This window comes from Lynx canadensis, chromosome A1, assembly GCF_007474595.2.
Source record: "Lynx canadensis isolate LIC74 chromosome A1, mLynCan4.pri.v2, whole genome shotgun sequence".
Lineage (NCBI taxonomy): Eukaryota > Metazoa > Chordata > Mammalia > Carnivora > Felidae > Lynx > Lynx canadensis.
In genome coordinates this window covers 233,060,097-233,085,796 of record NC_044303.2, presented here as the reverse complement: position 1 = coordinate 233,085,796, position 25,700 = coordinate 233,060,097, and the positions used below count along the sequence as shown (strand labels likewise).

General features: G+C 45.2%; 1 protein-coding gene across 1 annotated transcript in view; it reads right to left on the bottom strand.

The window, feature by feature from the left end:
• Nucleotides 1–25,700, bottom strand: part of SEMA5A (semaphorin 5A) — a 477,201-nt gene that overhangs the window by 63,870 nt on the left and 387,631 nt on the right. Inside the window, exons 13-15 of the mRNA XM_030332665.1 lie at nt 23,999–24,116; nt 13,295–13,476; nt 6,759–6,902 (exon numbers count right to left, since the gene is read on the bottom strand). Of these exons, the coding sequence (XP_030188525.1) occupies nt 6,759–6,902; nt 13,295–13,476; nt 23,999–24,116 (444 nt within the window). The remainder of the gene's footprint in view (nt 1–6,758; nt 6,903–13,294; nt 13,477–23,998; nt 24,117–25,700) is intronic.

Sequence of the window (25,700 nt, the reverse complement as noted above, 5' to 3'; positions counted from 1 at the left end):
TGACTCTTCTTAAACCACCCACTGGGTTTCCAGTGTCTTTCCTGCTCACAAACAGCAACGGGGATCAGAAGTTAGTTGCTTTGATGACTCTGCTTGTTCAAAAAATTGTATTAATTTATGGATAAAATATCTCACAACGGACCAGCCCGTGGTTCCTAATTTCTCTAGTTCCCTACACACAGCTAGCTTTTGCCAAATAACAGCTGAACATTTTTGAGGTTTTACTGGCTCCCTGGATCTCTAGTATCATAAAGCATTGAAAGTCACAGATGCATTTCATGATGCATTAAAAATTAAGACTTTAATTTTTCCCATGACTGCTCATTCTCATTTTGCATTTAAAACTAAATTAATAACCCGGCAATATTTCTCTATAAATCATCAATTTTTCCACAGACCTAAGTCTCTGTGAAAAGAATTGCCTTTCATAGCCCCACATAGACTAGATTCTCAACACTATTGTTTCTTGTCATATCTTTTCATGGTACAAGTGCATTCTGTTCTGGTTTGGTCTGTAGTAGTTTCTCACTGCAACCTCTCACAGCCTGAACCAGTCAGAACCCTGTCACAACCATGTTCTCCCCACTTTGCTCTAAGTGACCGTCCCTTTGCTGGGCCATACTGGAATAATCAAATCTCTTGGCACAAGAGAAACTGCACATACACTGGGTCCCCCCCCCCTATACTATTAACTTTTACTCCAGGAGAGACCCAAGAGAACCCATTAGGGGAGGCGAATGACTTTCACAGGAGCAGTACTTTGGCTCATCACAGGATTAAGCAAACACACCCATGGAGATGAAGACAAATGTGATAAATAAAAATCTTATGGTAAAAAATAATAATAAAAACCATATAATAAGCTCCCATTGGTTCCTGGGATTCTTAATTTTGATAATGCAGTGGGCAGAGTCTACTGTGGTCCCCATGGTCTCACCTCCTGGAAATCACAGCTTGTGTGATCCACTCCCACTCAGTGTTTGTGTGTGTGTGTGTGTGTGTGTGTGTGTGTGTGTGCGCACCTGTGCATGTACGTTGGGGGTGGGGGGATCTGTGACTTGCTCCTAACCAACAGAATATGGCAAAAATGACAGGATATGACTTCCATGATTGAGCAACATAAGCCTGCAATGTCCCTGTTTTCAAGAAAACTCCCCCACCCTGCTTTGAGGAATTAAGCGGTTGGGCCTGAATGGCTTAGATGGCGAGGGATTCAGGGAGCTTCTGGCTCATGGCCTCGGCTGACAGCATCCAAGGAACTGAATGCTGCCAACAACCCTGGGATTTGGGAAGCACATCTTCTCCAGTCAAGCCTCAGATGAGACCACAGCCACGGTCCACAGCACATTGCAGCCTCGTGAGATCCTGAAGCGAAGGACCCATGTAAGTGTTGTCCAGGCTACAAACCCAGAAACTGTGAGACAATAAACACAGAGTGCTTCGGGCGCTGAGTGAGTGCTAACACTGTTACGTAATGACCCCTAAGCATATGTTCATACCCAGACATGCAATGCTACTGTTGAAAACACCTGAAAAATATGAACGTGGCTTTGGGACCAGGGAATGGGTAGAAGCAAGGAGAATTTTGAAGCGCATGGTAGAGAGACTTTGAGGATGCTACCAGTGAGGCTTTAGAAGGAAAACAGGACAGGGGCGCCTGGGTGGCTCAGTCGGTTAAGTGTCCGACTTTGGCTCAGGTCACGATCTCGCGGTCCGTGAGTTCGAGCCCCGCGTCAGGCTCTGTGCTGACAGCTCAGAGCCTGGAGCCTGTTTCAGATTCTGTGTCTCCCTCTCTCTCTGACCCTCCCCTGTTCATGCTCTGTCTCTCTCTGTCTCAAAAATAAATAAATGTTTAAAAAATTTAAAAAAAAAAAAGAAGGAAAACAGGACAAAGAACTAAAACGCAGCAACAAAACCAATCCAATTAGCAAATGGACAAAGAACTTGAAGAGACATTTCCAAAAGAGTAGACAAATGGCCAATAAGCACAGGAGAAGATGGTCAACGTCGTAGTCCTTAGGGAAATGCAAATCAAAAGCACAAGGAGGTAATAATTACTTCATACCTACCAGGATGGCCATCACGAAAGAGAAAGAAAGAAAAAAGAAAGTAACAAGTGCTGCTGATGATGTGGAGAACCTGGAACCCTCACACTCTGCTGGTGGGGATGTACGTGGTGAAGCCACTATGGTAAAAAGCTCCTTAAAAAACTAGACAGAAGTACCATATGACCCCAAAACTCCACTTCCAGGTTATACACAAAAGAACTGAAACAGAGATTTGAACAGATACCCACACGCCAGCGTTCACTGCAGCTTTATTCACAGTAGCCAAAAGGTGGAAATAACCCACCTGGTAATTGATGGGTAAAGAGATAAACACATTAGGATACAGCCATATGATCGAGTGTTACTCAGCTTGCCGAGGGGAATGAAGGTCTGACACACGGTCCAGCATGCCTGAACCTTGAAAACATGATGCTAAGTGAAATCAGCCAGACACAAGGGTGCAAACAGGAGATGATTCTACTTACATGAAATATCTCAAAGAGGCAAATTCATAGCGAAAGAACATAGATTAGAGGTTACCGGGGGCTGAGAGGAGGGGAAAAGGGGGAGTCACTGCTTAAAGGTTCCAGTATTAGGATGACGAAAAAGTTTTGGAAATAGTGTTTTAGTCACACGTTACAGTAAATGCAATTAATGCCACTGAATCGAACACTTTAAAAAGGGCTAAATGGCAAATTTCATGTTAACTATATTTCACCACAACCAAAGTTGGAAAGAAAATAGGAGCCCGTGGTTGCAAACCGGGGGGAGGGAGGACCTTGTTAGGCAAGGCAGAAAGCTACCCAGGCTGTCGCTGCGGTTTCTATGGAAAGCGGAACACGTCAGCGTGAAGTGAGTTAGACAGCCAAAGAAATTTCCAGGCAAAGCGTTGGAGGCGCTGCCTGGTTTCTTCTTGTTGCTTATGGCAAAATGTATGAGGAATGAAAAAAAAAAAAAAACGAGGGAAGGAATAACAAACAAGAAGGGCCAGGGCAGAATAACTTTGGAAATTCTGAGTCTCTCCCGATGACAACCAATGCTAAAATTAAGAAATAGCTTCTGAGCACTGTCAGGAATGGTTGGCAGAGAGGGAAAATCCGAACGTGTGATGGTACAACCTTCTGCTAAAACCTCAGAAAGGCCAAAGGATCAGAGTGGTTTCAGTTACACGGGGGATGCTCTGAGGCGGTCAGGAGCAAGGGTGTGCCTCACAGATGGTCTCGATCATAAGCAGGCCCCAGGGTGTGGTCCCTCAGCCATTAGGAGGATCCCCAGCTGGAGAAGGGCTATCTCAAAACGATCTGTGGGTGTAGATTTGTTTACGAGAGTAAACCTCAAAGAAATCCTCAGAAGACCCATAAGGGATATTTCCGCAGAAATACCAGCTTGCGCTGAAACGTACAGAGAAAAGTCCAAATGAAATGAATACTGGAATCCAGAATTCTACTGGCAGGAAACAGGTTGATAAAACTCCCCAGCCGCAAGCACATGCTAACCTTCACGAAAACGAAAAGATGATTCAGGAAGCAGCAACGAGAGCCCAGAAGGCAAAGCCAAGAACCGTGCAGAATTATGCACAGGCCTTGAAACTTAATCGAGCAACTCCCAACACTTGTTTGGCTAGATTTCAGAATTTCTATGGAGCAGTGATGCTTCTGCACTTTCATTCTCCCTCCCTTTTGAACAGGAATGTCTATAGCTGCTACCTTTCCCTTGTCCCCCCATCACACATTGGGTGGGCTGGTGGCGCAGATATCTCGTCTCTGAGTTTAGAGGAACAACTGCCAGGGCGCCTCATGCATATTTGAGGCTGACTTAAACGATAAGGTTCTGGAATATTCGGAGATGACTTAATGGTATAAAACTTTGAGGGACCTTGGGAATTGGTGAAATACATTTTGCATATGGAAGGGCCACGGATGACTGAGGGGCATATAAGTGACTGTGGCAGATACTCCAAGGTGACCCCAATGATCCTTGCCTCCTGGTATTCATGCCCCGTGTAATGTCCCCTCTTGAGTATAGACAAGGTCTGTGACTTACTTCTAACCAACGGAATATGGCAAGATGATGGCATGTCACTTTGCAATCGCGCTGTGTAAGACCATCCTGTTCATCCTGCCAGGAGACTTTCTTCCTTGCTGGATTTGAGGAAGACAGCGGCTGTGTTGGGAAAACTCGTTTGGCAAGGAACAGGGTCTCCATTTGACAGTCCACACAGGGCTAAATGCTGACAACCAAGCCCATGAGCGTACAAGTAGCTCTTTCCCCAGTCGGGGCCCAGATGAGACCACAGCTCTGGCTAAGCAGAGAACCCAGGTAAGTTATACTGAAACTCCTGACCCAGTAAGACTGTGAAAGAATAAATGTGTGTTGTTTTAAGCCACGCTCGGTTTTTGGAACTATGGTTACCCAGGAAGAGGAAACTAATACAGAAAAAGACACCTGCATTTTGATAGTATTTACGTAGAGGTCCACTGCTTCATCCTTCTTGGTGCTTTCCACTTGGTTCTTGGTACTCAAGAACACCATTTTCCAGTAAATTTTAGAAAAGAGAAACAGTGTCCACACCTTCCAAGGTACATGTAAAAGATAAGGTCGATTATTTTCTTTACCCAGTACTTCAGAAAAAATGATGTGAATATTTCTGAGATTTATGTTGCCATAAAGCTTCCATCCACATCCTAGACATTCTGATCCAATGAAGTCATTAACTCTAATCCTGGCCTTAACTTAGGGACTTTTCTGGGGGAATCAATATATTCACTCGAGGCCACTCAGGGGTTCTTTAGGGTCGACGGTGTTGAGAGCAGAAGGGTGCAACGGTATAACCTGGTACATGCCTAGTCACGTGTCTTCCATGGAGACCAGAGTCTCCCCAAGTTTTGAGTTTAGTTCTCAAATGTGTGTAAGGGATGGTGTTCTCACAGGTGGAGAGGCCTCCCACCTAAGACAACAACCAAAAAAATCTCAGAGCTATTTACTGGTGAAAACCAAGAAACAGACATCGTATGTACTCGTTTTTCTAGATTTCATTAGCCTCTTGATGGCTTGATTAGCCCCTAAGAAAGGCTGTTCAATAGGGAGGCTTCAATTTTACAGAGTCCCTGTTCTCACCATCCACACACTGACTAGGCAAATTCAAATAATCTTCCATGAACCAAATATGTCTTTTGCCCAAATGAGCAGGTTATTTTTTTTCCGTAAAAAGGGAACATTTTAAGCGGCAGTCCCCCAAACACAGTCTTCCCTGAAAACATAGCTTTACCAACAATCGCAAAACGCATACAGAACACGCATACATGTTAGCCACAGAGTTAAATGGCAGCTTCCTTCCTGTGCGTTCAGCCTAGGAAAGGTGCCAACGGGAATAAGATTTGCAGGGGTGCTACGACTGGGGGGCAGCTTCACACTGATAAAGGTGACATTGCCTGGAAGGGCTGTATTATGTGACGGTGTATGGCATTTTAAAACTCCCAACCAGTTTTAAATCTTGAGAGGTTAGAGATAGCAGGGAGACAACGCACCCATAATCGGTCCTCCCGCTTATCAACTGGTGCTGGATGGGAAAAGGTAGGTTTGCATAAGACTATCTCGGGACTACTTCAGAAACAACCAACCTCGCTTTGTGAAAATCATCTTTCCTTTTCCTCTGGGTCAAAAGGGATGAAAACTTAATTGGTGATTTCGGCACACAGTGACGAAAGAAAGGAACGATTCTCCCCGGTTGTTTTGAGGTGGTAATAAACGCCTCGCAGGGAACTATCTGTACAAGTAAACCTGTTGATTTGTCTACATAAATATTGATTGCATAGCAAATAACTGCATGCAGTATTTTTATAAAAGGCTCACAGCAAACCCATATCGCCAGATACAGTCCTCACTGCATTTTCATTAAAAGGTATCGCAAGCCATTTTGTTTCACAGGGGTCAGTGCCACACCCTTCTGTTAGTGTGGCAGAATAGGAATCCCGACTGACGTGAAATCCACCTGCTTGGATTTTCCCCAACAATCATGAACTAGAACGTACATTAAATATGCAAGAAAGAGCCAACCATCACAAGTGTAGATTATATGAAGCCAAAGCCAAATGTCTGTTGCTATGAAAAGCTCCCCGAGGAGCTGAAGGCTTAGAGTCCACCCTGGAAAAGGATGCCGCTCTGGGCTATAGAGCCGCCTCCCTGAGAGGATCGGTTGGTAGAGGGGCATGCGGTTATAAATGTACCCAGATCCTGAAGACGTCCTCACCCCGCTCTGGCCTGGCTTCTTGACTTAGTTCTGATGCAAAACCCTACTGCATCTGACCACTGCCATCCGGACCTGGGGCCGTCTTAGGTCCTACCTGGAACGGCGGGTTTGGAGACTGGGTCTAGTTGGATTTTAACAAGAACGGATTTTCCCCAGCGGACTCTCTTTCTGAGTCCCCAGGGAGACCAGCACCGAGGTGCCCGCTGTCCCCACACCTCCGCTCCCTTGGGGACTGCTCGGCCAGGCAACTGTGCAGGCACCAGGGTGGTAGTGAGGCGGTCGACACGGGGCTTTGATCAAAAGTCAACGACGTCGGGAAAGGAACAGGACGATCGGGCTCAACAGGAAGGGATGCCACATACAAGCTGAGCTACGTCCCCGACTAAAGCCGCGGGGAGTTGGGCCACACTGGAATGGCAGGCAGCGTGAGGATGGCGGTGTGGGGGCAGAGCGGTGCCTACCTCTCCTCGCGGTTCTGTCCCACGCACACCCGGCCCCCGTGCCGGGGGGTGGGGTTGCTGCAGGATCGCTGGCGCACCTGGAAGCCGATCCCACAGGTGGTGCTGCAGGGAGACCACGAGGTCCAGGGGGTCCAGCCTCCGTTCCTGGGGAGAGGAAGCAGCAGCGGGGTCACGGGGTCGAACTGGCGCAGTCCATCCCTGCGTGCACCCACCTCCAACTAACTTCCCGTGTCCGCCCCCCCTCACCCCCACCGTGGACTGCTGGGTTGCGGCCGGGAAGGGAAAGGGAACGGGAGCCATAGGACCCAACTGGATGGGCTGGGGCCCGGGAAATCTGGGTCCCTGGGAGACCTTCTCCTTGGTATCTGATTTCAGGGTCAAGGTTTGTTTTTCTTTTTTTTTGAGAGTGAAGCTTAAAGTGTGCTATAAATAATTTAAAATGGCTGTATTAGAAACTAATAAGTTTTAGTTAGGAAGACGTTAAACTAATGAAAAATAAGTTTATTTTATTGAAAAGCAATTAGAGATGAATTCCTGAACCTCTAGGTTTCATACTTCTTTGACTTATACTATATAATTTATAATCTACAACAAGTGCACATTTGAACAAAATATCATCTAAAACTACCTATCATGCTTACTTTTAAAATCTATTAATAACGAAAATCAGTAATTCTCTTGATAGCATTCGTATTGATAAAGAACCCTGTAATATCCAAAGCTTTAAAACAAACTTTATTAAAAATGAAGGAAGCCAGGAACATCTGGGTGGCTCGGTCGGTTAAGTGACTCTTGATTTTGGTTCAGGTCATGATCTCACGGTTCATGACATCGAGTCCCATGTCGAGTTCTGCACTGACAGTGCATAGAGCCCACTTGGGATTCTCTCTCTTTCTCCCTCTCTCTCTGCCTCTCTCCTGCTTGCACACACACACACTCTCTCTCCCTCAAAATAAATAAATAAACATAACAATTTTTTTTTTAATCCTGAAGGAAGTGTACTTTAAATTCAGATTCTTGGCTATTTTCTTACAATTTGACAAAGATATAGAGAGTAGAAACAAAGAGTGCAAATTGCACATAACTGTATTTATGTTATTACATATATAATATGATAGGCATATGAAATATAAGATTAAAAGAAAAGAAACAGCTTGTATAAAAGTGGCTTATAAAGTTAATTGCCACTGACAGCTAGAGGAATTTTCTTTTTTGTTTAATATTGTACTTTTCCTTTGAAATGCCTGTACTCAGCATGTTTGTAATTTAAATATCTCCCTTAGTAGTTAGTCCCTACTATTAAAGAACAAATTGTAGGCAATTTTAAGGATTTATTAAAACATTTTTAAGGATTTATTAAATCCTCAAATATTTGTTAAAATGTCTGTTAAATCCAGAATCCAAACTCCCATGTGAATATTCTACTGCATGTGGAATATATTTCTCTAATCACACATGCTTTCTCTAGATATGTTATCCTCATCAGACTTTCACTTCCACTGAAAAAAATCGACTGACATTAATTGTTATTTTTACTTTATACATTCTTTTAAAAACATGCGGGTCCACCCCTGTGCCACTGGAGCTCAAGATATAAACGATAATCTGAATATATAATTTCTAAAATAATTTCAAGCGACAATTCCTCTGAGAAAACTCTTGGTATATTTCATAGTTCTCTATTTTCTGCAACTTCTTCATGATAGACATAAAATAGACAGTTATGCTTTACTGTATGATATTATAAGAAATTGGCTTTATGATAATGTAACCAAGTGATCACAAAAAAAGACAGATCCTTCCAGGTTGCTCATAAAGGTAATTAGAATCTTATACCCTGTTACCTACACAATTTTTTTTAAAAATCCAAATAATTCATTGGATTCTATACAGAAATGGCCACTTTAACATAAATAAAAGGATCTTTTTTACTTCCAAAGTTTCTTCATATGTTAGCATAGTGAAGGAAACATTTCTTCCGAAATTGTTTGGAAATTCTCCATTTCCTAAACCTGTTAACAAACATGACATTCTGTGATATATTCTACTTACGATACAGGGGGCGTGTGGTATACAGAGAAGTGGGTAAATGGAAGTGGATATAAATAACAGAACTATAGTGAGTCAGGAAATAAATGAGAGCAACCGTCTACGTGCACCCGGCTTTGCAGTCCTGGTCAATGTTGCTCTGAAGCACACGTTGTGGTACACAGCCCCTAACCAGCACCAAGTAAGCATGGATGAGCCATTTCGAGGGTGAAATCAGTCCAAAACGACCCACTCGTGCACTGAAAGCACCACTAAGATGGGTTCCGTTCTTCAATTACTAAGGTGAAAATCACCGCTAATTACATCACAGGTCTGTTTAGAGGATGAATGTCAAGTGGAACCAATGCCAAAGAGGTAGCCACAAACAAGCTGCGGTCATGCACTTGATGGTCCTTTCCTTCCCATTGAACAGTGTAAAAAAGAATATCCATCACTGATCATCACCTTCGAACAGTAACAGCTCTGTAACTTTTATACAGCGTCTGCCATGGCTCCATGGAAACCACCTGAGTTTGGTGGAAAGAGCGCCCCGTGTAATGCCATGTGGACACGCCTCTGTTTTCCGTAACAACACAAATAATCTAATCTGTGTAGCCCTGCGGTCTCCTACCAACCTTGTCGTGACCTGGGCTGGCCTGAGAAGGGGAGCGGAGGGCAGAACGCACCCTTGCACCTCTCCCTTCCTCCCCCAACAGCTTCTCCTCTTGGGCAGGAAGCGCCCTCACGCTCTGGGCTCTCCTAGTCAGCGATCGCACATCTGCAGCGTCAGGGATGGCATAGAGGACTTGCCCAGAGGTTTCCGTGTTCCAGATAGCCTCGTGGAAACAACATAATACTTCTTAGAAATACTGTAAATTAACAAGCAAGTGAGGAGGGAGCTTGGAGACTGATTTGAGAGGCCTTCCTGATGTCTGTTTTAAAATATAAGATGCTGCTGTGGTCACGGCACTGAAGGTGCAGGGGAGGGGAGCAAACTGACTATAGTGAAATAAACAATCTAGCAACAACAAATTAGTAGGCAGGGGAAACAGGAAATCAACCCAGTGAATCATTGATGAAATCGTTCTCCTGGTTATTCGGTACTGGGATGTTAACTGAGTTGGGGTGTTCTGGGCTCAGGTCGACTAGAGAGCAGAACAGCGCTGTCTGGCAAGGACTTGGCTTCTTCCATCCCCCAGCTACTGTCAAATCCCCCCCCCCCCCCCCCGGACTGCGGCCCTAGCCTCTCCAGCTGCTCAGGGTGCTAGGGGCTCAGAACTGCAGCTGAGAGGATCTAACCGCCATCAAGGGCTGTCCCAGCTACGGGGCTCCCCGTGCATTCAGCTGAGTCCTTTTTCAGGGCTGCAGCCCACAGCAGTCCTCCCTTGGCCCACGCTTCCTTCCTGCCTGCCCTCACAGGGGTAGGCGCTTGGGACATTCCCCAGTCTCCATCCTGCACACGCGTCTCTGTGTCCTGACCAGCCCAGGTCAGGCACAGGCTGTGTTTGCTCTTAGAGAAAAAGTTCCATAAAGGAAGGTATAGGTAAGAAAAATGGAAGGCTGTAGAAACCTATTTCATTTAGATGACAAACTCCTGTCAAGGATCCAGACCTTCCCTGGACCTTCTGCCTTCCTAATGGCTGGTTTTGTTTCTCTCTCTCCTGCCTCTCTCCATGGCTCCCTCTCTCCTTCCCTAAGAATTAGAATTCAGAAGTGACATGGTGTCATGAGGATGCACATTCAAACGTTTACTTTAATTTTAAAATGAAACCCTATTTTCCAGATCCGTTGTCAGTCTGACTCGGCCCTGCTTTGAAAGTCTGGCCTAGATAATTCCTTTATATCGTGGCTTTCATTTCATACGTTGAATGACCTCAATCTGTAGCTCCAAGGTGTTAAGAAAAAAAATATTTAAATGATGTGATGTGATAACAGCATGTAATCAAAGACATACTTGCAAAATGTACTGAACTAGCAATATTTTGAATTTCCCAACACTTCCACTGAGTGAAACAAGGTGCCTATAAATAAAGAATAACAGGTTTAATTGGAAGCCTGCGGTCAGTCTTCTTAAAGGCTTTCTGATGCACTCTGCACACACTGAGGAAGTACCGGACAGTAGTGAGTAAGCAAAAATGGGGGTCTGCAGGTTAGGTGCTTGGCTATGTTTCGCTTCGAACAAAATTGAAGGCCAACATAAACAGGTTATCAACTGATAAAGGGCAATAACAACAATCTTTGGCATGAGATCACCATGCTTTCGGCAGGTAACTTCGAAAGAATCCAGAGAACTGCGTGGAAATGCTATGATCTTATATTTCCATCTACTTACAGGAGTCATACCTGTCAGTACTTGTAGACAGAAAAATAAAAATGTAAGAATGGAATCGATGCCAAGCCCTCCCCAAATCGGGCAAGAAATTGCACTCGTGCCTAAAGAGGAAAAGTAGGTGGGAGTTTTAAAAAAATTGCCTGAAGGTAAGAATTTCCAGTGAGATCTCACATTTTAAGTGTGAAAAAAATATTTGTCAAAATGTGTAATATTCGTGTATTTTAGATTCATCGTATGGCAATTTTTAAAACATATATTCAAAATATTTCATCATAAAGCCTATGGTTATCAGAAATATAAATTTTGTTTCTGAATTCCGTGCATATAATTTGTTATTCTGGTAGTTGCAGAGAAGCATGATATGGTGACCAGTGTAAGACTTTTCAACATAAAAACGTAATATATTAGGATACGATTCTATAAGGAAAAGAGAATAAAAATAGGAAATTAAAGAAGGAAAACCGTAAATTCTCTGAATGTTAAATTAGAGCCTGTTCATCAATTTCTTAAAGGGGCAGGTGGCTATCAAATCACTAAAGCGTTTAGAGCCCATAACACATTTAAACAGGGACGTAACAGAAATCACATCTTTGCAACTACTAAAACTTTTTACATATTTATGTATTTATTTTGCGAGAGGAGGAGAGAGGAGCAGAGAGAGGGGAAGAATCCCAAGCAGACTCCACACTGTCAGCACAGAGCCAGATGCGGACGGGGCTCGATCTCACGAACGTGATCATGGACCTGAGCCGCAATCAAGAGTTGGATGCTCAACCGCCTGAGCCACCCAAGTGCCCCACGAGTACTAAAACTTTTGATGAAAAACAATTAGATGCCGATCTACGAGTATTTAAGGGGCGATCTAGTGTATCAACGTTATTTGAGGGGGGCTGATGAGCGGCTGCTCATGAAGACCGCTGCTTCAGGAAACTCGAACTGTCCAAAGACATACATACACGGTGAACGAGCTCTGGCTGCTACCCCAGATCTTCCTTTCCAGCTCCAGGAACATCGACCCCGCTGGTAGCCTCCGAAACTACCAGAACCGTCCCCCTCGTGCTCACGCCTCGGAGGAGGCTGCTGCAAAACAACACATGTCGTTTCCCGCATCTGCACGAGGGGACGCTTAGTACATGGGCTACTGGGGATAATTTGCGTTTGATGCGGGAAGTGAGGTCAGGATTGGGCGAGCTGACGCTGTTGTATGCACCTCTGTCCTCGCACGGCCTGGGAGCGAGGCCAGGGGCTCTCTTGCCTGTAGCTTCTGCGTTGATAGCAGAGGGTGCATTTCTCCGGCCCGACTAAACGTCGCCAGAAGCATCACATCTGCTTCATGAGAACCTCCGCGTGTGTCCATGTCAGCGTGCCTGAGGGACAGGGAGCTGCGACTCCATCACTTGCAAGGACTGGCTGTGTCACAGTTTTCTGGGTGTGGCCAAATCTGACTTCAGACTTGCTTTCATCCTCAGGAGGCACCTAATGGCCAGGGCAGGGTGGAGGGCCTATGGCACTCGAGTGCCCCTACCCACTGGGGTCCCTGATGCTGGCAAAGGAAACGGAGGCCCGAGCATAGCCGCCTGGATTAGGCCAGTTCACAACGAATGTATCGTGTTCTACCGGTAGGGGCTATTGGCCTACGTGTTCCAGAAAAGGACTTGGATTGCCATGGACGTTTCCCTCAACCAAGACAATAACATTGTGCACACTGCAAATATGTTTCCTAATCTCATGATGAACACATTAAACACGTTTAGATTTACAATCTCACTTATAGTTTAAAATCTCCTCCCAGGGGCGCTCGGGTGGCTCAGCTAAGCGTTCAACCTCGGCTCAGGTCACAATCTCACGGTTCCTGGGTTCGAGCCCCGCGTCGGGCTCTGTGCTGACAGCTCGGAGCCTGGAGCCTGCTTCCGATTCCGGGTCTTCCTTGCCCCTCCCCCATTCACCCTCCGTCTCTCAAAAATAAACATTAAAAAAATAAAAAGAAATAAATAAAATAAGTAAAAAAATAAAACCACACCTCCTTCAGTAGATCACGTAACTTTTAAGTGGTAAGTGCACCTGTCCCTTGCCACCTCCCTCCCGAAAAAGGGAGATGCACACCGAAGACGACGTCCCCCCTGCTCTACGGTCCGCTCGCACACGGGGGAGGGCACCAGTGTCGGGAGGGACACACCTGGAGCAGTTGGCGATCTCCATGCGGGGGCCCTCGCACTCCCAGCCTCCGCACTGGGGGGCCGGGCTGTCGCAGGAGCGGGTGCGACACAGACAGGATCCCACGGCGCTGCCATCGGTGTGCGTGCAGGGCGTCCACGGAGACCACGCGCCGAAGTGCCCGTCCACGGTGAGATTCCTCGTCTAGGAAGCAGACACAAGAGAGGATGTCAGGAAGGGTTAGGGCTGTAAACAGAGAGAAAAACTGAAAGGTCTCTCACAGTACAATCAGAGCACGTTGAGAATATTTTGATGTTAAAGTTCAAGAGGGATGAACAGGGAGGGATTTCAAAGTAAGGCGGCCGAGGTCATTGGTGGGGGCCATGATGGAGAAGAAGGGAGGGGAGGAAGGGGAGGGGGGGAGGGGGCGACGGGGGAGGGGAGTGAAGGAAGCCAAGGGCTTGGCCATCAGCCGACCACAGAATTGTCCACTAATGCGAGAAACCCAAGGAACGAGCAGAACTGGAGTGAGAAATCACAGATGTGCAACTCTGTTGAATTTTTATGTCCCGTAGAAGAAAGATTGGCCAATTCGTTTCATTTAAGACCTGGCCCAGCTCAAATGTCAGTGCAAACTGCCAACATTGAATTTTTGGCCTATTGAAGCAGCCAGGACTGTAGTAGCCGATAGGCATATCCCGGTCACAGCCACACCGTAACCCGTCGGCAAGGAAGGGCCTGGCAGGAACCCGCTCCCGCGGGTCAGGGCAAGGAAGGGGCTCCGAGCACTGAAAGCTGTGTGCGGGCCTAGAAGGGGCCGTCCAACCAGCACGCCCGACCTGGGAAGGCTGCTGGGGACTGTGCCCGCTGCCGCCTGGCTGGACGGGGCTCCCCATGGACACGGACGACTGGACGACCTCAGGTCACCTCTGACAATAGAGCCACAGGGTGGTCCGTGAGTCCTGGGACTGAGTCCTCAGTCACCCTGTGGGAAAAAGCAGCCTGACCCTGAACGGCCGGAAGGAGGCCTACAGTCCAAACCTCCTAACTTTAATATGGCGACGTCGGTATTTCTTAGAAAGCACGACACACGAAGAGGACGGTACGTGGCTGCGTTCTTTCACTTCCCCCTCTGCTGCTCCCAGCTGCTCCTTCCTACCCTACCCTAGTCGTGACACGTTTGAAGCCTCAACCTCTACACAAGACAGGACTCCACAGATGAGGCAGGTCGTTCTTTCCAGGCCACGAACTGTCCCTGTACCTCCCCATTTCAGAAAAGTGCCAGTGCCATATTTTGCGCGTGAAAAGCACAGGTGAGCTTTACTTTTGTTCCGTCACTTCTCCAAGTACAGTAGGACGGAGTCCACGTGAAACGTGTCCGCGTGCGCTGACGTGGCTGGTGCGTCACCTCCAACTGCCACAGTTTCACTTTCTGTCTCCCGCTTTCTTGTCAGCACTCTAACCTTTTATGTCCACTAGGTGGACGAAAATCCAGAATTCCCTACCACGCCGGGCTCTTTCCAGAAGAAGCAAAGAGGAGGGAATCGAGCTGGATTCGAGGTGACTCACTGGACCTGACCCAGAGTGACAGTGACAGTGAACACTCAAAGGCAGATTTTTCCCAAGAGGAAAAAGTCCCCATTTCCAAGGTCCACGACCAGCTTCGGTCAGGATAAAAATGCAGCTCGTACTCTGACCGTAAGTTTCCCTGGAGCCTCCAGTGTTTTCTCAGAGAACCGAGCCCCATATGACAAGCTGATTGAAGCCACTAATCACTCCCACCAAAATGTTCTTAAAGCAGCAAAGGCCCTGCCACTTGGGAGTTCCCACGTCCCTCCACTACCGCTGACCAGCTCGCCCTCTTGCCTCGGCCCCAAAGGGCTCTCATGTAGGTAGGAAGGGATCAGTCGTTGCCTTCACTGTGATTCAACATGGAACCCAAGCTAACAAATCCCCTCACGGGCCTTTAAGTCCAAACAAATCCCCATGTGCCTTTTAATCCAAACCTGTAACTGTCCTCAGCCTTTCGGAAAGAGAGAGAAGAATGGGGTTATGGGGGCTGGGTGAGGCAGAGCCTGGGGAAGGGCAGCCTGACAGGGCTGCAGCCTAGGCTGGAAGACGGCAAGGAAGACATACCCCAGTGTCTCTGCTCCTGCCCAAGTCTCCCACTATCTAGACCCAAGCCTGGGTGGGGGGCAAGCTGGAGGTGGGGAAGGACAGGCCCATGGCGGAGAGAGTGGCTGGGGAAGGGGATGAAGGCCAGCACGGAGCACTGTCAGGAGACTGACCCTCTGTGAGCCATCTGGTCCCTTCCATTTGCCTCTCTTCTAAACCTCTATGTTTCTAAACCTCGCCTATGTTTCGCTGTCTAACATATGACGGAAATAGGCGTGGAGACTGTTAGGGTCTCTCTAGCTACAGGAGGTTTTGAGGAAACCTGGAACCCACAGAATATGGAGAAATTGAAGACTGGTGAGGCCAGGAGAAATCCACTGTGATCATGACAAAAGAATGTTCGTGGAGACAGAAATCATCCAGAATGTTGAAAGAGGGCAGATTGTGATGGAAACATATTTAGACTTCACGGTCATGAGTCAAACCCACAACCAAGGTAAACGTCATGTGAGCTAAATTCATCAGTAGGGTGATTAGAAGTGAAATCAATATAGGGCAGATACAAGTGAGACAGAAACAGGCAGGCAGACAGACACGGAGAGGAGGAGTCAGAGTCATTGCCTGTTTCCTGACAACTTTGAGGTTCCTGCCCAATTCATACGCTCTCTTGAAATTAATTTCCAGTCCTGGAGGGAATCTGAGAATCTGTTTCTTCAGCCCAAAGGGCAAGAACACCAACCAGGGTGGATGGTTTTTTACGAAAGAATCACTTTGAATAAAAGGGGTTTTGCATTCATCATGGGGATCATTCCTTACCATTCCGGGGAGACAGTAGGTAACTGTGGGAGGGCTGGGTTGGCATCACCAGCTGTGCGCTTAGCAGGAGGGTCTAAGGCTGTCATGGGAACCCCACTCACCTGGGCCAGTGTTGGGCCCACGAAAGAACATGTGACCAGATTCTGGTCAAGGAGACTCCAGAGGAGAGTGAAAGAGGAGTCCAGAAATGACTTTCCTCCAGATAAAAGCAGAATATTCTCTCTCTCTCTCTGCTGCGGACACTGTTATGTGAGAATTCGCTGCTTGGTGCCCCTGTGGAGAAGCAGGCCAGGAAATAAGAGAGCTGCTCACCCACGGCCCCCCCAAACTGGGCATCAGAATCACTCCTGAAACTGCTGCTTCCCCATCGCTGGAGGATAGAACCGGTCCTTTGTAAGACCCTGTTCACAAGGAATTTAATTCTGGTTAGGCCTACGATTTTTACAGAAAAAGCAAATGTAGATGTAAGAAAATTTTATAACATGCCAAAGATTGCCCGACTCACAATTTGGAGGGTATAATTGGAAATACTGGTCAGCATTTTCCTGTCCATGAGACCAGGGTTGTAAAACCTCAGCACTATTGACATTTGGGCTAGAGGATTCTTTGTCATGGGGGCTGCCCTGTGCATTCGTGATCTCCGTTGTCCACCCACTATAGATGCTAGTGGCCCCCCAGCCCTGGTTGTGACAACCAAAGTTTCTATGGACTTTGCTGGATGTCCCTGGGGGCAAAATCTCCCTCAGTTAAGAACCACTATTTCTCAAGGAGCTAAAAGTGAACTACCACATGGCCCGGCAATTCTACTTCCGGGTTTAGAGCCGAAGGAAACCAAATCACTACGCTGAAGAGTTAGTGGCACCCCCACAGTCACTGTAGCATTACTTATGACAGCCAAGACATGGAAACGACCTATGTGTCCACTGAAGAATGAGTACGTAAAGAAAATGTGCTATATATACCACTCTTTTATATAGTATATATAAAAATATATAGGAGGTATCTCATATACCTCATATATGTATAATATATAATTCATATATATCTCATATATATATATATATATATCTCACATGTATATATCACACACACACACACACACACACACACACACATATATATCATATGTATATAAAATATATGAATACTATTCAGCCATCAAAGGGAAGGAAATCTTTCCATGTGGAAAAACATAAATGGACCTTGAGGGCACGATGTTAAATGCAATAAGACAGAGAAAGATAGATACTCTACGATATCCGATACAAGTGAAACCTAAAAAGAACCCATACTCATAGAAAAAGGGGTAAGATTTGTGGCTGTCAGATGCGTCGAGTGGGGGAGAGAGGAACTAGGGGAAAGAAGGAGGTCAAAAGGTACGAACTTCGGGGTGTCTGGGTGGCACAGTCAGTTAAGCATCCAGCTCTTGGTTTAGGTGCAGGTCATGATCTCATGGTTTCTGAGTTTAAGCCTGGTATTGGGCTCCGTGTTACTGGTGCAGAGCCTGCTTTGGATTCTCTCTCTCTCTCTCTCTCTCTCTCTCTGTCCCTCCCCACCTCTGCGTATCCTCTCTCTCCAAATAAATAAATGAACTTTTTTTTAAAAAGGTACAAACTTCCAGTTTTAAGATAAATATGTCTTGGACAGGTCATGTACGACATGATGGATAGAGTTCACACCACTAGATGGGACATTTGAAAGTTGCTAAGAGAGGAGCTCCTTTTTTTCACAAGGGAAAAAAAAAATTGGGGGGGGGGTATCTACATGAGATGATGGGTGTTAACTAAACTTTCTGTGGCGATCATTACACAATATATGCAAGTCAAGTCACTGTGTTGAACACTTTAACCTCACACAGTGCTGTGTAAAGCTGTATCAATTACATCTCAGTAAAACTCAAAGGGAAAGAAAGAACGCCCCACACTACACATCCTTTTGTTTCCCTGTTTGGGCACTGGCATAAGATAACAGTCTTTAGGCAAAGAGGTGCCACACACATTCTCTTTCCAAATGTATGTGAGTAAAAGTTGAGCTAAGACGACAGAGAAAAAGAGGAAGAATTGGACACGAGTGACAGTAAATGAAAGAATGGAGTGGAATGAGGGAGAAAAAAACAGAATAGTTATTGCCGTAAATATACACTGGAAAGCAAAAGGAACAGCACCAGCCAGGCATTAGTAAGAGTAAATGGTGATGGCTTCGCAGGGGAAGAGTGGGGGTAGCTGCAGATGCTGAAGGGCAGATTTTCAATCCAGGACCCCTGCAGTTGGTTCTATTAACTTCTGGAGCAAGAAGAACTTGCAACACGCAGAAAAGCACGTGGGCAGTGGGTGGCTCTCTCACCCACTTCGACCACACGCTCCTTTTGACGCTCAGTACATTACTTTGAGGATCTGCCTAAGGAACAGATCCATGAATAACGGGATGGGTTCTGCTGCTTCCCTTCTCCATACGAGCACGTCTTTTTGTATTTTGTTAGTTTTCTTTAGAAATCAGAAATAAAGCTATCTAGAATATATTATCTGTGGTTGTGCTATCTCCAGGTTTCTGCCTAGCGACTTTCTCTTTGAGGTATGTGCTTCGTTTGATACGATATTAATGGCTAAACCATAGTAAAGCATATACCACATGTAGGTACTTTAGTGGATGCCAGGCATGTGACGAGTGATTTCTATGTGTTAACTCTGGAATCTTCACAAGGTCCTTGGTATCTACATCCCATTTTACAGACAGGGGAACTGAGGTTCAGATTAGGCTCAATTTATTCAGAGTACTGGCTGTAAGGGACCCAAGAATCGGTGTAAACAAACTAATCAAGAGCCTGCGATCTTAGCCACTTCATTCTGTGATTCTAGATCCTTCCCTGATGGGAGTCGTGTGGAAACCAGTACTTACACTTTTATCCATAACTGTATAATAGCAAATTTCCCTTTACCTAGGAAATAATGGATTTCTAAGTGCTAGCTAAGATTCAATTTTTGCTAACAAGCATAACCTGTAATCCCACGTTTAAATCCCTCATGTTCAACTCATTCATTCCCAAGGAACCAAGCATGTAGATGCATTTGATGGGTACAGAAATCCATGGAGTGTGCCTTTAAGGTCTTGCTGTACTCCAACCATTATTCTCTTGTAACTCAAGTGAACTCTTCTATTTCTACTGGGATGTTTTTTCAGAAGTCAAAAGATCTTCCTTCATGCATTTCCAAAGTTTCATGCACCTTTGGTCAGAGATGGTAACAAACCAGGATATTGGATCTGCCCCGTGGAACAGACTGTCTCCATGTTACAACATCAACTTAATTTCCCTGTCTCTCCCCATGAGTGAATTACACGAGGGAAGGAGAGCACCTTTGAAGAGGACTAAGCAGGAACGGCATGTGACCTCTTAGTCACATAGACAGATAGGGACAGTCTTTATTGCCTGGGAGCCACAGGTCTTCCACTCGTGAAAGGGAAGCGGTGATGCTTACCCCTGGGGCGATCATGCATATCCAATGAGATAATCCACTGAAATGGCCTAACACACCACTTAGCACATGGTATAGACACACAATTAACCTTAGCTCCCTTTTCCTTCTTTTACAGTAGATTTCACTACAAAATTCAGAAACAATGCCTTACCGGCTATCTGAGCATAAGATGTAAAGTGACCACCGCGTCACCTGTCATTGGGTGAACCCATCAGCCACTGCTCTGGGGAGACGTTGACAGCTGGGAATGTCATTGTCTTGTAGATTGAGGATAATGTCAGAAGCACCGGGTTCAAGTCCTGATTTCTTTCCCAATGTAGTTTTAGAATCTTCTATCAACCCCTTAGACTCTGGTCCACGGTGCTGCTATGTAAACGGAAGGCTCTGGGTTCAATCCGTGCTAAAGGATCTTTTTGCTCTAAAGGTGCTATTTACACAGTGTCCTGGGAAGAAGCTAGTTATTGCAAGCCATCGAGGTGCTTATTTAGTATACGTATTTTGCTGGTTATTGCATGATGTATTTTGGAACGGGGACTCATTGTATGATGTATACCGGTAATGATGTACCCACAAAGAATGTGGAATGTGTTTGGGCATAAATAAAGCTCAGGGCGATTCTTAAGACTACACTATCCTTATCAAGCAACACTGCAAGTTATGCAGGACGTAAATAATATTCAAATCACTCCAGACCTGTAAATTTAGATCTTGCTCAAGCAGTTCAAATCTCTTAAACTGAGAATAATGTTTTCAATTATAATTACGTAAGCCACCAGAAATTAATCAATACGTCAGTCACTATTGCCTTGTCTCCTATACAACAGAGATCCATAAATGTTTTAAAATAGGGAGCTTTCAATAGAAAATAGGTCTTTTCTGGCACTAAGTCCCTGGGGAAACCCTGGGAGGGTTTCCCGGGGTCCATCACCAAGTGGAACTCTCTAGAGAGCAGACGATCTGTCCATGTTCTGAATGCAACACTGACTGGGGAACTCAGCTCTGCTAAGTCATTGGTCTGAAATCTGTGAAGACTGACTGGGTACTTTCCCACAGAGACTGGCATTACCCTCATTGTCGTCCACATTATGTGAGCTCCCCATAAAACCATCTCCATTTTTAGTGATCATTTGGGTTTTTACATTGGATATAAGATGCTCTGGTCTCATTTGAAAACCACTCAGCTTATAAACCTTAATTTCTTTTGGATATAGACATGTAGATAAAAAAAAACTGTTTCACTGATTCTAAGATTTTTTAGTATATGCGTGAGTATCTATCTATATACATTCTATCTATATATATACACTATATATATATATATATATACTCCTGTATATGTATACATATATATGTATCTATCCATACACTATATATATACTGATATATATATAAATATATAAATATCTATACAAATATTTATATACAGATATTTATATCTCTATAAAGAGATATAAATATAAAGATATATAAATATATAATATATAAAGATATACAAATATCTCTGAAATCAGTTTGTATCTTGCAGTCCATGGCAACATTTATTTTCTTAATAAAAACAACCAATGGTGTATCAGAAATGATGAAATACAGATTTAGCCAATAAAATTGAACCTTTCTTCTATTTTAGTCAAAAATTTACAAATAAAATAGAAGCAAAATTACATTTTAATAGCTTTTAAAAATACCTAAGACTTCTCTGTCATAATGCTAATACTTTTCATCCAGCTCATGTCTTTTTTTTTAAATTTTTTAATGTTTGTTTATTTTTGAGAGAGACCGAGCACAAGTGAGGGATGGACAGAGAGAGAGGGAGACAGAATCCAAAGCAGGCTCCAGTCTCTGAGCTGTCAGCACAGTGCCTGACGTGGGGCTCGAACCCACGAACCATGAGATCATGACCTGAGCCAAAGTCAGATGCTTTAACCGACTGAGCCACCCAGGAGCCCCTAGCTCATTTCTTTCTAAGAGACAGATTTTTAGAATGAGATGTACGATGACTATAGTTGTTAAAAACCAAAACTATAGACCTAAAATGGAATTTCTTATGCTAAGCCCCATGTCACCAAACTGAGATTTGACCTAATTACATACAGTGCTGGCTCTCCCAGAAAAGGAATCTTCAACCAATCAGGAAATGCCTGAGCAGCACTAGCCAGCTCCTCTGACTGATAGACCCATGCCATCTACTAAGGAAAAGTAACTTTGCAATAAGCAACCTGCTTTTTTGCCTAGAATAACTTCCTTGTTCCCACTTATTTCTGTCTGTAAAAGTCTTTTGTTTTGTACGACTCCTCAGAGCTCCTTTCTGTCTGCTGGGTTGGATGCTGCCTGATTTGAGTTCTGTTCAACAAACTCTTAAAACTAATATGCCTCAGTCTATCTTTTGACAAGTAGTTGGGTCTACGGGAGTTCCCATTCTGTATGGTAGCCTATCTAAATCAGACAACTACATAGCTTCCTGTCCGGCCTTTTGCTCCAGGGGACATAACTTGCTGTCTGTTGTTGGAGGCTTTGCATATTCTTATCAAAAGTGTATGTATTATATATTGTATATAGACATATATGTATGTATATATAGAGAGAGACAGACAGACGGAGACAGAGAACGGGGATGGTTCTGTAAAGCGGAGATGTGAAGGGACAGCCCTCCCATCAGGGCAAGTCCATATCACCCTGTGACCTTCTTTGAATTTGAAATAGAAACTGCGCTCTCAGCAGCAGTGACAACTTTCGTAACACCCCGCTGGCCACTTTTTAAATGTTAGGTCATCTCCATTTTTTTTCCTGTAGAAATAGACAACGCATGTATTTGTTGTGAACCTAGTGGGTGACTGTGTCACGATTTTCCATTACATAGTTAAGCATGTCTCAGATCTCCACGAAACCACATGTTTTGGAGTGGAGGCCTTACCGCTTGAGAAGAACTGTTCCTGTAAGAACTGTTAATACATTCTTCTGCCCTTTTTGCCATTAAAATGCTGGCTCATACCTCTATGAGAAGATGCACCGATTCTTGGGGAGTACATGCCCATAATTGAGAACGACAGTTCAGCTATTTCTGTTTTCTCCAGCTGCAAAGATTCAAGGTGAGCATCTCTGTGCTTTGAAAGTATTATTCAGAAACGAGAAAGAACTCAGCACAAACACTGGCATTTTTGTAATCGATTTCAAGGAACAGTGAGAAAATTTGAGGCTAAACAGCCCAAAGGACTAGCGGCGAATTGATCTGTAAAGCTCTGCTCAGAGCCTGGATGTGGTGATCACACCTTTGCAGTAAAAGGCTTCTATCTCGTGCCCACATTTGGGACAGGATGCTGGTTTCACTAATCCTAGCCTTCCCCATGTCACTGCCTGGTTCTCCCCTTCCCCTGGAAGGAGAGGCTGCATGAATATGTGGTTTAGGTGATGGAAAGGGTAGGTCCCTTCATAGGAAACAGCGTGTCCAGATGCGTCGGACATCTGCGTCGGAAAAACAGCGTGGGCTTCCCGATACCGGAATGTGCCTCTTCTCTTCTCACCTCTGCCTTGCAGAGGTGCGCCCGAACTGACAGAGAGATCAGCAGCTATGTGACAGCACAGTGACTTTGTCACTTTAAATATATGGAGGCTAACAGTTCCTGCTCATATTCTCTGAGGACAGAAAAAAGAATCTGAGATCACTGCATTTAGGGTTGTAAAGACAAAGGGAAAAAAAAATTAAGCTGGTTCTTACAAGTGAGGCCTCAAAGAGATAAATTGGCAAAGAAAATTGTTTTCCTCCCTAGATTCAGAAAACCCAGCTCCAAATGGAAATGAGTTTCTCTTCCTTCTGTGGGTTCACAGTGGGAATGGCCATCGTGCTGTTTCTCCCAGACCTTCCCGGGACCCTGGGCAGGATCCAGAAGACTGTCCCGCCTGGAGTCCAATAGTAACATCCTTTACTTTATTTTTTCAAAAGCTCTACTTATCTCAGTTTCTAGAATTATAGCTCCCAAGGGAAATTGATGGGTGTGGAAGTCACTATTTTACTCATGCTAAAAAGGGCAAAATAGTCCACACCAATCTCTGGAGAGAAAATCCAAGAATGAGACAGAGATACTACATCCCATTTCCAAATCAACAGTGTTTTCTCTTCAAGCATTTCTCTGCAAAGCAGACAAAAAAGCTTATGGCAACATCCCACGTGGCTCTGGTGGAAACTAAGAGCTGAATGAGTTGAGAGAGCACTGGGTGTGCGAGAAAGGTCCCAAATGCATGGCCACCACTGACGTGTGGGTTAGGATTTAAGAGAGCTGAGTGCCCACGGGCGGGGCTTTCTGAGGCCGGGGAACACGCGCACTTACGGGACAGGTGGAGGTGCTCTGCTCCCATTGTGTCATGCTTAGGCTCTCCTCCAGGCTCGTGCATTTCTTCATCACCATGTCCCAGCCACAGTAAGGGTCCTGGGCCCCAATGCAGGCACTGCAAACACACACCCAAAGGTCAGCAGAGAGGCAGCCTTACCCACAAGAGACATAAGCTTAGGCGAGTCTGGCCCTTAGGGATTGACATGGGAACTAGTTGCAAGAAACTCGATTTTAGCCTGCACACGAGAAAACAAGCCATCAACATACATCAGCAAGTATCTAATTAAATCAAGTGATTAATTTTCGTTGAAATATGTATACTTATCCTAAGATACAGGGGAAACAACTAAATGTGCCGCTGTGAGCTTTTTGGGGTCATGAATAAAGCTAGTCAGAATTTTGCAATGTTCAAAAGTACGAGATGTTGTTACCACCGTCACCATCATCACCACCATCACCATTATTGCCATTATCATCATCACCACCACCATCACCATCATAATCATAATCATCACCAGCACCAGCACCACCACCATCATTATCATCATCACCACCATCACCACCACCATCACCATCATCAACACCACCATCATCACCATCACCAGCACCACCATCACCACCACCATCATCATCACCAGCACCACCATCATCATCACCATCATCACCACCACCATCATCATCATCATCACCAGCACCAGCACCACCACCACCACCATCATGATCATCAACACGATCACCATCATCAACACCACCATCATCATCACCATCATCACCACCATCATCACCACCATCACTAGCAGCACCATCACCACTACCACCACCATCATCATCACTGCCATCACCATCATCATCATCATCACTATCACCATCATCACTGTCATCATCCACCATCATCACCATCATCATCACCACCACCATCATCACTACCATCACCATCATCATCATCACCATCATCACCACCATCACTATCATCATCACCATCATCACCACCATCACTAGCAGCACCATCACCACTACCACCACCATCAACCTTAATCAACACCACCATCATCATCACCATCACCAGCACCAGCACCACCACCACCACCATGATCATCACCACCATCACCATCATCAACACCACCATCATTATCATCACCATCACTAGCAGCACCATCACCACTACCACCACCATCATCATCACTACCATCACCATCATCATCATCATCACTATCACCATCATCACTGTCATCATCCACCATCATCACCATCATCGTCACCACCACCATCATCACCATCACCACCACCATCATCACTACCATCACCATCATCATCATCACCATCATCACCACCATCACTATCATCATCACCATCATCACCACCATCATCACCACCATCACTAGCAGCACCATCACCACTACCACCACCATCATCATCATGACCACTATCATCACCACCACCACCATCACCATCATCATCACTACCACCATCACCATCAACGCCACCATCATCATCATCACCATCACCACCAGCACCATCACCACCACCATCACCATCATCATCATCACCATCATCACCACCACCACCATCACCACCATCATCACCATCATCGTCACCACCACCATCACCATCATCATCATCACCATCATCACCACCACCACCATCACCACCATCATCACCATCATCATCATCACCACCATCACCATCATCATCCTCACCT